A 12,232-nucleotide genomic window follows, 5' to 3' on the forward strand; every position below is an offset into this window, starting at 1 on the left:
ATATATGATTTCATAATTTAATGCCTTGAAATTAGGCTTCTGTCTCTTTAAACGCCTTCTCTTCCTGAAACTTCACCTTTAAGGAAGTCATCATAACATCGCTCCTCTATTAAAGCTTTTTACTGAGAAGGGGCTCCTATAATGAATAATGAACTCACCAGTTTAATGTCTGTCATTAAAAGTGTTTGCTAATTACTTCTAGCTAGTCTGAAGGAGCCCAGTGGTGGAATCTTGGGGGAGGGCTGCGTCTCGAAGGCTGGGCTATGTCCACCCAGGCGTTTTGCACTGCTGAATGGTTGCCATGGAGATAAAAAGATTTCTCAAATATGCATAAAAAAAATCAAGGTATGTTTTTGGTGAATAAATAACATTATAAACTAATGTTATAATGTTAAATAATTAATCCAAATAACTTTAAAAAAAATATTAACCAATGAGATGAAACTGTTTAAATTCAAGGAAAACATCACACGGAGTCCGAGAAGCTGCTAGAAGCTCAGCGTAAAGATGATTTTAAGCCAGGATGACTTCAGGATCACTGCAACGTTTCTGCTTCAAACCAGCAGGACTCTTCGCTTGTTTCTAACTCTCAGCTTATCAAATTCTTACTTCCTCTTAATTCCTTGGATTGTGTTTCTTTCAGTTCATAATTATGTACTGTGATGTGCTGGTCAATCACAAAATCCCAACAACATAGAGAGAAAAGGTTCAAAGGGTCTAAGTTGTTCTGCATTTTACTGTATCAGTAAAGGAATTGTCCTTTTGTGTTGCAGTGTGTCTTGGCTACTTATGGGGTTCTGGTTCTGACCGCTGCAGCTCACCTGATGCACAGACAAAACAAAGATGGAAGGCAGATGTCTGCTTCCACGCACTGAAGCTCTGGTTCACTTATTGTTATTCTGTGAAGGAAATGAGATTCTGGAAGCTCTGTGCTGTTTACTGAGTGTTTTATCATGTCAATAAAAGTTACACTCATGCTTCTCTGGTTATTGAATTATTGCATTCAGGTTGAGCAGAACAAGATTTAACTGTTTGCTTTCGTCATTATTTTCTCACAAGATGCTCATGTCCTGTGATGAGTCTGGACTGGTTGTGTTTTCTCAGGCCAATCACCAACCCTCCCTCTGAAAGGGTTTTGGAACATTGTTGCATAAATATGAGATGTTGAGCAAAAAAGAAAGTGATAGTAAGTTTGCTTTTTACTGAAGCTCAATTTATTCATTTGCAGACTTGCAAGAACTAATTATTCCTAAAGTTTTATGAATTGTTATGTGTGTGTTGTGACCTTTTTTATTATGAACATAGTGCAACATTTTGGTCAAGTCACTGGTCACTGACATGATGTGCAGGAAGTGAGAACAATCACTGGCCTCAGAGTGATTCTCAGGAGGAACTCGGCTACAAACTCATTTCAAAAAAGAAGTGGGAACAGAAAGCAGTCACATATTTTAAACCACAGCCTTTAGTGTTTATTTCACTTTTTTACAAATATTTTGACCTTGTTTACCTTCCATTGGGTCAAATGTTTATACCCTGGGAAAATCAGAACTGAAAACCCTAAAGGAATTGTAAAAAACTCCATTTATTTTTGAGAATTTCCTGCAGTCAAGTTGCTGCTACAATGGCTTTGACTCACCAAGCTTGATTTGATTTTATGTTTAAAAAATGTGCATTTCTAAACCATAGAACCGTTTCCACGCACACATATATGAATACGGCTGCTGGAAGATCACGTGATTTATAAGAATCAGTCGCCGAGAAAGAGAAAGTGAAAGCAGCTGCTGCTGCAACACCTGATGCCCTTCATGACTCCGCCTTCAGAAACATAGTAACCGAAAGGACAAGATTTCAGTTGAAACTTCTCTACGCTCCGCTTGCAGCTGCCCAGAACTCACTGCTGTCAGTAAGTAGATGACAAACTTTCATTATTTCCAATTTGAATCAACTTGCTATTAAAATGTATTCGCGCCCATCTAGTGACGCGTCACCATGTTGTTTCACTGACAGATGAACTGATTCACATTTAAATGTAAGTTACAGAATTTAACCTTTTAACGCCTCATTGACGTCATGAAAATATTCAACCTTCCCTTCAGAAACCGGGTTTAGTTGAATATTTATTGAGCAGAACATAGTTTTTTTTTTTTGTTTGTTTCTTTTGTATTTTTAAGTAAGATGGAACCCAGAAACCTTACAGAGAAATCTTTATTTCAAAACTGAAAGCTTCAGTGACAGAAGTAGTTTGATGCACAAAAAGGGTCTTAGAGTGACAGTTACTGCGAAACCCTGACTCAAATCTGCAGCTTTGAAATTTTACTGGATGCAAATAAAAGTGAAACTAAACTGCAGTTTGTTAGTTAGAGAACTCATAAAATAATTCATAGTTCTGCTCATCTTCCAGATCAGAGTTCAAAACAGGACAGTTACTGAATGTTGAGCGGTGGGACCATACTGAAAATCTCAATTTTTCATTCATTGGATCAAATCTAATTACATTCTGCGATGACCTTAGAAAAAAAATCCTGGAAGATCAGAACTAAAAGAGATCCATAAATCGGTGCATCTCTGAAAATGTACTGGCATTATTTTTCACAAACATTTTGATTTATCAGGAATTTTTATGACTTGGAGAGAAAAACAGTCCATCTTGACTGTTGCAGCACTTATTAGTCCAGCTTATCCAGGATGCAGCAGCTGGACCAGCAGACATGACCTCTCACCCTTTTGATCGACTTCCTGTGCATCACAGAATTCATTTTAAAATCCTAATGTTGGCTTATCAATGCATAAACAGTCTTATTCCTGAAAAATGTTAAACTTTCTGAAGATGATAGTTTGGTAGTTTTAAAAGAGTTCCATAATACAAATTTAAGCAATATGAAACGTTTTTCTCAATACTGAAAATATACAACAGGTTTTCACTCAATTGTAGTTTTTTTTTTTGTTTGTTTGTTTTTAATCATTTTTGAGGAGTCTGAAATTTTGGCCAAAATCTATTTATTTTTTCTTCAAAAGAGCATAACACATAACTTCAGATACATTTTGTTTAATTGAAATTTTGATATTCCAGATTATTACTATTTATGCATCAAAGCTTTATATGATTTTTGTTTAACTCATGCTGTTGGTTGATGCGTTTGTGGTACAAAACATGGTTGGAGTTTTTAGTTTTTAGGTATTTATCTAAAAGAAAGGAGAGAAAGAAATGTTAATTTTCAGTTTTGAGCCAATCAAGAAATCATTTGACAAATCTGATCTTTTGCAGATTGACTGGTGCATGTTACCTTTTTTTATTTTAGCTGAGGTATCATAACATCTAAAGTCAAATAAAAGTTATTGTCTTCTGCCAATCTTAGATAGCCACTCAATACACAGCTGAAGATGTTTAAACTGCAATGCTTGAAACAATGTATTTACCTTTATTCAGTGTTCTGTGAATAGTTGTAATATTATACCTTTACTGCAACTCATATCCTCTCAAATTGAATGAACAATGTTATTGGATATCATCATTCACATGACAGAGTGAAGAAATTAACCACTCAAAAGTTTATAATTGTTGAAATACCAAAACCAAAAGTAAAACACAAAGAGCAGCAGGCGACATGACAAACAGGATCCACTGTGTGAGCAGTGATTTGTTCCTGCCAGTTTTCAACAGACAAAGTTGTTTTTATAGTAACATCTGAGATTTTCTGTTTATCTTCCTTTGTTGCAGATCACCTATGTTTCACTGGAAGATCACAGAATACATTCATGCTCTGCCCTCCTATCAGAACTTTGTGTTGAGCCCAGTTCACACTGAAGCTCCATGGAGCCTCAGAGAGGACCTGGCTGCCGATGAGCGAGTGGGAGAGAACCTATGATGGAGAGCCTGCTTGTGAAAACAGACGAAACCGGTGCAGTGGGCGGTCAGGAAGAGGATTTTCCATTCTAGGATGGTCAGAGACAGCCTGGACAGAACGTCTGATCAGAACCAAAAACCGGAGCCAGCAGCTGAGCCACAGAGTCCGAGACAGAACCCAGAGGAGTCCGATCGACCCGAACCGACAGCAGAAAAACTTAACACAGAAAACAAGGACCCTGCAGGATCAAAGCTAGACTTTCTGCTCTGGTGCAAGCTCAAATTGGAGGAGGAGCCTGAGTCCTGGAGGCTGGTCAGTGTGCAGGTTGATTTCTGTACAGCAGCTATGTGCTTTATTACTGCTGAGTGTTTAGACCAACAATATAAAGGAACAAGTGAAATCAAGAGAAAGGAACAGTTCACTTAGCAGGTTTTCATTTATTTATGCTGTATAACAAAAGGGTATTACTATACATATATAGTAATGATCAATTCCGTATCATTATTAAGGAGTGTCAGTGTTTCAGCTGCTAAAAATGAGGGAAAATACTTTGTTTAATGTCACGGTTCCCACATGGTCTCTGAAAGTACAAAGTGTTTGAGTCTCCAGGTCTGATGAGAAGATAGAAAACAAGTTTGGAAAAAATTCACATTTCAAGCCCTTAATATGTATTAATTTAATTCAATGCAATTAAAAAAACCCACTTTCTTAATCCCGTAAGGAAATTACTTTTTCCAAAAGGCAAAAAATGTGACTCTTTGGAGAAGCAGTGTGATATTTTAAGTCATATTTTGTAAAAATGCCTGAAGCCCATTTGAGAAATCATTGGATTTTAAGTCTAGAAAACAAAAATATGAAATCTGTTATAGTTCCCAAATGATTGATTCATTATTTATGTATCTCACAGAAAAACCTACAGCTGTCAGGTGAATATGACAGAGAAAATCTATTTCCTTCAAGAATGAATAGAAACATGCAAGACACCAAACGATATATTTAATATGTGACTGTACATGCAAAAACATTTAGTGAAATAGTAACAGGAATAATTTAACAGTATTGATGCTTTTTGTTGCAGTTGCTGAAATGTTTCTTAACACATTTTTATGTGGGAGGATCTTTATTCGAAAGCTTCCAACGTTTATCAGAGTGAACTTCAAACCTGATCACAGAAACTTTTATCTGCAAACCTTTTAGACCCATTTAGAAAATACTGTTACTGTATTGTTTTATGGTCATCAGCTGCAGAGAGGCTCTCAAAACAAACTATAAAAATAAAACGGAAAGCTTCACAGAATTCAAGAACTCACAGAACTTGAAGGACAATGTGACGGAAGAAATCAAAGTTTTTTCAACAAGTTTCTGTTAATGTTTAAAAGACATATCTCAGATTTCAGTTTGGTAGATCAGCATTCCTCATGGCTACTTTTATTGTTCTTACAAAGAGAAAGTAATACGCATGTCTGAAGAAGAAGCTGAATGGAACAAAAATATGATAATAGGGTAAAGATTATTTCATTTCAAATGTCTGAGCAATAACAGAAACTTTGAGAAGTCACAGCAACAATCAGAAATACTTTAAATGAAAAATAGTTAATTGCTGGAGCTCACAAACAGACTTTTTTTTTTTGTTGCATTTTGCAAATATATTGGACAATAAAACAACTCTCTGAAAATATAAAAATACCTACAAATATTTCTTGAGTTTTACATAGAATAATGTAAGAATAATTTGTATTTCTCTTTTAAATTGATAATTGTTCTGCACCTACATGCTTCAGATCATCAAATAATGACAATGTCAATAAATACAAACCACAGATTTCAAAGAATAATTTCATCTATTGTTGAAGAAAAGCTGTCCAAACCAACATAGCCCTATGTTAAAAAGTGTCTGTCTTCACACCCTCGCAAAATGATTTACAGTGGTTTTGGTTCAGCTTCACCAGCAGCACCCAAACACAGAGTATTTCAAAAGCTGCCAATACTTCGATGGTACCTCCCTGGCAACATGAAGTAGACTAAAAGGTCTAAAAAGAAAACATTATGGGACAATCTGAAGAATTCAAGAACATCTGAAAAGCAAAGTATCAATCTGGAAAGGATTGCAAAGCCTTTTCTAAAGCTTTGAGACATCACGAGGAGAGTCGTTCTCCATTGGTGGATAAAGACCGACCAAAATTACTCCACGAGGAAATCTTGGAATCATCCAGAACACAGAACAATATCCAAAGCACTGCAGGTCTCACTTGCCTCTGTTAAAGTCAGAGTTTATCATTCATCAATAAGAAAGAGACCAGGCCAAAATGGGATCCATGACCCAAACCACTGAGAACCAACAGGAACACAAACGTCCATCTCACATTTGCCAAAAAACATCTTGATGATCCACAAATATTTCTGGTAAAATATTTTGCGGACTGAAAAGACAGAAGTGGAGCTTTTTGAAAGCTCATCATCCAGTTTCGTCTAACACTGCAGTTCTGTAACCAAACATCTTGACAATCAAACATTGTCAAGATGTTTGGTGATGTGGAGCTTCTCTGCTCCAGATCCACTGCTCTGCTGCTGCAGCGGATCTGTTTTTGTGCGGTGACCGTCAGGTTCAAATGCGCAGCAACAGAAAACATGCAAACAAACAAAAAGATGCAAACAAAGGAAATGCAGCAAACAAAAAAAGACTCAAACAAAAGGAGGGCATAAACAAAAGGCTCCTTCACTGTCCACTTTTAAAGCTCGTCTTAAAACCCATTTATTTTACTTGGCTTTCAACACCAGCGGGATCTAGTTTTAAATTGTGTTTTTGTTTTTAAACTGTAAGTTTTTATTTTATTTTTATTATGTTGTGTTTTAATGTACAGCACTTTGTAACAGCTGTGGTTGTTTTAAAGTGCTTTTTAAATGAAGTTGGTTTGGTTTGAACTTGATTGAATTGTTTCTTTTGCTCTGCTGTAGCCAGAGACTGGAGAAGATGCTGACAGCTTGCCCACACACATCCGTCCATTCACCAGCTTTGCAGAGTATCGTCTGGTCAAACTCACCTACCTACAGCTACAGGAAAGCGGTTTCTACTGGGGGCCCATGACCATGGAGGAAGCACACCAAAGACTCACTCACGCAGCTCTGGGAACTTTCCTTCTCAGGTAGCATCAGAGCTTCATTTCACTTCTTATTCCTGGTTTTGCTGCTTTTATTCAGATGAGTCTGGGGGATACCATGAGCTGAGGAGCACTGATGCTTCATACGTTTTTTAATTATTTTAAACTACTAGTGTCCATTCATCTTCCATTTGTTGACTGATTTTTATTTTGTTGAGTTTTTTTCTACTATTTTAGGGAATTCATATTTTCCTGAGCAGGTAAATATGCTTCAGTGTCATTTGAACTGAGCTTCATGCCACATATTGACCAAAAAAGCAGTAAATAATTATTATTTATAAATATAATTACACACTCGATAAGCTAACACCAACCTATGGTAGAAAGTAAGCTTTTTTTTGTTTCAAAATTTGCACAGATCATTTTGTAGAGTGGTCCTTACTTCCAGTTTGTAAAATATTTTTAGTGAAAAGTTTTCTCTAGACTGTAGCATCACATTACAGTGCCAGGGTTTCCCCCAGTGTATCAGCACCCGCTAGGGTAAGTGTTGCTTGTTTTTGTATTTCTAAAAAAGAAAAGAAGAAATCACAACTTAAATTTTTTTCTTAAATAAGCCAGTCTGCAAGCATCACTGGCAGGGCAGAATCATTCCTGAAAAATGGGTTTATAGTTGGTGAATTGAACACCAATTCACCAACCCCCGAGTTTTTGCCTCAGCAACCACCAGAGCCTCTTCATGACCTGTTCATACCAATATATCACACCGCCGCCCCGCGCGCTGTTGTACCTGGATCTCTGAAGTTTACCTGGGCATGGATCCCACGCCTCCTTTCACTCAAACTGGACACAGGTTCACCTCTATGGACATTTATATCAACCCCCTCATGTTGAGAACTCATCTTTCTCCAAAGACTCATGTTTCTTTGGAGAATTCTTCATCTCAAGTTTAAAAGCCACCTCATTTGCTCTGCTTAGTTCAGTGGTTCTTAACCTGGGTTCGATCGAACCCCAGGGGTTTGATGAGTCGGTCTCAGGGGTTCGGCGGAGCCTCTGCACCTGTAAAGACACACTTGTGTAAAGTCGTGATGACGCCCCGCTTTGCCTCACTTGCTGCAGAGGATCACGTTACATTGCTTAGCCAATCAGAGCTGCGGAGGAGCCCTGATTGAAGGAGATCCACTCAGCATGGATTTGAACTTTTGTCTTTAATTACTTCAGCAAAACTCACAGTGTTTACCAAATCCTACAGTCTAAATCTGCTCCTTAGTCGCATCTTTTTGGGGTTGTTACTGCCTCTAGTGGTGTGGGGTGGTAACACAACTAATATAATTACATTACTAAATCAGAATTCCGCAAATTATTTTGTGTGTCGGGAGGGGGGGTTTGGAATAAGAAGGATTTGGTGAATGCACATATGAAACTGGGGGGTTCGGTACCTCAAAAAAGGTTAAGAACCACTGGCTTAGTTGAATGTGAAGTGCATATTTGGCCTTTAGTTGCGCGTATAGAGGTGCGTGTTGAGCATGCATTGAGGATGATTTATCTTACTGAACAAAGAACTATGTGTCGGATTGTGGAATCTGCACATAATGGTGCAGCTGCTGCACCATTATGTGCAGCGTGTGACACACTGGCCAGCGAGTAACTCTGTGTGTTGATAAAGCTCATGTATGTGTTCTTCAGTAGACAATGCATTAGTGAACCAGTGGTTCAGCCCATGGAGGACATGTCGCCTAGCCCTAGCCCGTAGTCACACAGAACTCTGGTTTTAGTCTCTGTGGCGCTTATTAAATGCTCAATAGACACAAAATGGAAGATCTAGTAAAGGCACATGAATTAAATATCCCATTTGTCCCACTGTATTCAGCGCAGCGGATTTAACTCATCATGCAGGGCCGGTCCAATGCTATTTGAAGCCTTGAGCAGAATAGATTTAGGGGCTCCTCTGCTACTAAGAATATCAGCACCATGAACAGCATTTCAACATGGATTTAGTGAAATCTGGGAGACTGGGCCTAGTTTAATTGGCCAACCTTACAAACAATCAGTGATAATTGTAGTTTCCTGAGATATATTTGTGAACAAACAGAGATCAAACTCACAGCATCACATTGCAGCTTTGGTAACAAAACTATCTAACTATGAATATTATTCTTTTAACTTTTACAAAGTAAATTAGCCAGCTCCTTAAACTATTAAATTTAAATGTTAAGCAATTTTAAATCTTTTAATTTATCTATGCTGGAACCATTAAATGAAATTTAATGGTATTCTCAATAAACAAATATTAAATTTCTATGTCTGTAGTCTGTGTTAAAATGTTAGGAGTTATGTGGCCCCTGAAGGCCTGGGGGGATTCATTTACACCATGGGCCTGTTTTAAATGCGATCAGCATTATATCATGTTTTCAGATCCACTAACTGATGACTTAATTTGTATTTATCAGAATTGCAAATAATTGATACTTATTTTTTTATTTGTTGTTTTTAAGGCTCTATAGTTGTGGGTTTAACCCTTGTGTCCAGAAATGGGGTCCAACCGACCCCACACACATAAAACTTGTATTATTTTCCATTGTCCTCTACGTTTGGCTCAGTCCTCGCATGCACAAGGGATAAGTATTGTTGGCAATGACTTCCAGTAAAATAGTTACCCAGTAACACTTTACATTTTCTGTCAACTTAGCATCTTTTAACACAAAAACATGGTGGACCGCCTTCACGACTGACTGAATTGCTACAGCTATTTGACAAAAGTTTTTCTTTTAATTATTTTTACAAATCCATCCATCCATTTTCTTCCGCTTATCCGGGGTCGGGTTGCGAGGGCAGCATCCTAAGAAGGGAGGCCCAGACTTCCCTCTCCCCATCCACTTCTTCCAGCTCCTCCGGGGGAATCCCAAGGCGTTCCCAGGCCAGCCAAGAGACATATGCCCCTTTTCCACCGGTCAACCCGGCTCGGCTCGGCCCGGCCCGGCCCAGCTCTGTTTCGGAGTGACCACGTTTCCACCGCCCTTCTCGGCTCTGTAGCAGGGTACCGCCTCCTGGTGGCGGGGGGGTGTAGCGCCCCGCCTCCAGGCTCTGAGCTGTGCTTCGTTACATGCGAGTTGTTGTTTTTCTGATACAAAAAAAGAAGAGAGAGCTGAGCTAATTTTTTTATAGCCTGATTGCATTTTTCTGAGACGTCAAGAAAATGTGACAGTGGGAGGAATACTGCGATATGGTGAGGAGGAGCTGATCTCCGCCCTGCAGCGGGAGGAAAGCAGGTGGCTCAGACGGCTCAGGTAAGCTAACGATGATTTTTGTATTAAACTACGATAAAACTTGTAATRGTGCCGAATATACATGAGCTAATGTTAGTCAGGGTGTTGCAAATAATTAAAAAATGTCAGAATTAATTCATAATATATTCCAATGTGTTTTCATGTTGGCAAACTGCCACAGCAGACCATCGTGGTTCTTCCTGCAGCCTTTGGGTTGTAGGATCTCATCATGTCCGTCTTCCTGCCAGTCGGTGTTGACCTTCAGGATGTCCAGAGACCTCCACCTTTCTGGAGCAGCAATCACATGAGCTCAATATGCTGATCAAACATTTCTGATAAAAAAAAAGTGTGTCTGATGTTCTTACAGAGTTGAAGTGCATTAACAGTCTGTTGTTTTTAACTTCTCAATACGTTTAATTATGATTCACCTGATGTCCAAGTTATACTGAGAACAAATAAATCTTTATTGCTTCTAATCTGACTGGTTCCTCTTCCATGATTTCACATTTTGAACTCTAAGAGTTAAAAGTTTAAACTCAGTCTTAATTATAATTAAGGTTACAGGTTTTGGACACATTTTCTCACTTTCTTAAATTGAAGATTTTGCAGGAAGACAGATAAACAGTGAGTGGATAGAATGATGATTATAAACTAGAAACTAACAAACATGATTTGTATTTTGGGTTCTTGTTAATAGCTGCCCTGATGATAATGTCAAAATGTTTGGTTTGCTGAATAATGTATTCAGTTTTGGATGGCTTCGTTGGTAATCTACAATGTTAAGTTCAATGAAATATTTATATAATGTAATGTTATTTTCACTCAGGCTAAAGCTCCTCACATTTTGGGAGGATTGTATTAGGAGCTTGTTATAAACTACAGTAAGTACAATAATGTGTGGAGTGAGCAGAAATAAAGAGACTTTGTTCACTGAGACACAACAACTTTAATTTTTCTTTTGTTTGTCTCAACTCTCCTTGTTGCTCTGCCATCTCTGCTGGTAGCTGCTTCCTGCTGAAGGATCCAGGTGTTCTGATGGTTCTCCATCATGTCAGCCAGTTTGCTCTCCTTCTGCTCCCTGGTAATCAGCTTATAGCACTTAAATGTAGATGAATAACAGTCACTAATGTGGACGTTACATACACATAAGGAATTATTTAAAACAGACATGTTGCTATATATATATATATATATATATATATATATATATAATGTACACATACAACACTTTTTTTTTTACCATCCAGCCCGAATTATAAATAACTGGAATAGTTCTGCAAATTAAAGACAAAATGTAATTACTTGTAAGTTTTAGACCTATGCAGACATACAGCCATGGATAAAATACCACTATCATTTCTTCATGTTTATTGTTCATTCTACAATTAATAATTCATAACAAATTGATTAAGAACTGATATCTAGCCATTTTACAATAGGATGTCATATGACATTTTTTATTATCTCRCAATGGGGGAAACTCAGATGCAACAGCAAAATGAGAAACAATTGAAGCTCGTAGATTCACACAAASATAAACAAATGATGGTAACATGCTGTACAATATTGAGTTATTTATTACTGTAATGTGCAACTGAGTGTCTTCAGAAAATGCGCATGTTGTGTTTGAGYAATAAAAATACAGCAGGCTTTGTGTTTTAAATGTCGTCCATGACTGTATGTATGCAACCTTAAATGTAGTAACAACCAGACGGATATATCTACAAACTGCTCACCTGGCTGGACAGCAGCAGCGGCGTTAGCTGCGTCTGAGTCGGTGTTCACCGAGGGGCTCCGAAGCGGCTAACGAGGCTTTCCATTCTCTCCACTACGGTCAGAAAAGCGACTCATTCCTTACGCTCCATCGAGCTGCCGCTGAATATTGAAATCCGAAGCAAAGAAAAAAGCCGGCATCTTTTAGTTCACGGCTTGTTTGTATCTTCCATCACTTCCGTGTTGCAGCGAGTTTCAAACGTTGCGCCTTCATTTTTCTTCTCTCTTCGCCTCGCTCTTCTGACCACGCCCT

General features: G+C 38.1%; 1 protein-coding gene across 1 annotated transcript in view; it reads left to right on the plus strand.

Moving 5' to 3' along the window:
• Positions 1–12,232, plus strand: part of LOC103462961 (suppressor of cytokine signaling 1-like) — a 20,814-nt gene that overhangs the window by 3,122 nt on the left and 5,460 nt on the right. The window contains exons 3-5 of the mRNA XM_008406037.2: positions 774–1,903; positions 3,719–4,157; positions 6,801–6,988. Of these exons, the coding sequence (XP_008404259.1) occupies positions 3,939–4,157; positions 6,801–6,988 (407 nt within the window). The 5' untranslated portion in view covers positions 774–1,903; positions 3,719–3,938. The remainder of the gene's footprint in view (positions 1–773; positions 1,904–3,718; positions 4,158–6,800; positions 6,989–12,232) is intronic.

The sequence above is a fragment of the Poecilia reticulata genome, linkage group LG1 (assembly GCF_000633615.1).
Source record: "Poecilia reticulata strain Guanapo linkage group LG1, Guppy_female_1.0+MT, whole genome shotgun sequence".
Classification (NCBI taxonomy): Eukaryota; Metazoa; Chordata; class Actinopteri; order Cyprinodontiformes; family Poeciliidae; genus Poecilia; species Poecilia reticulata.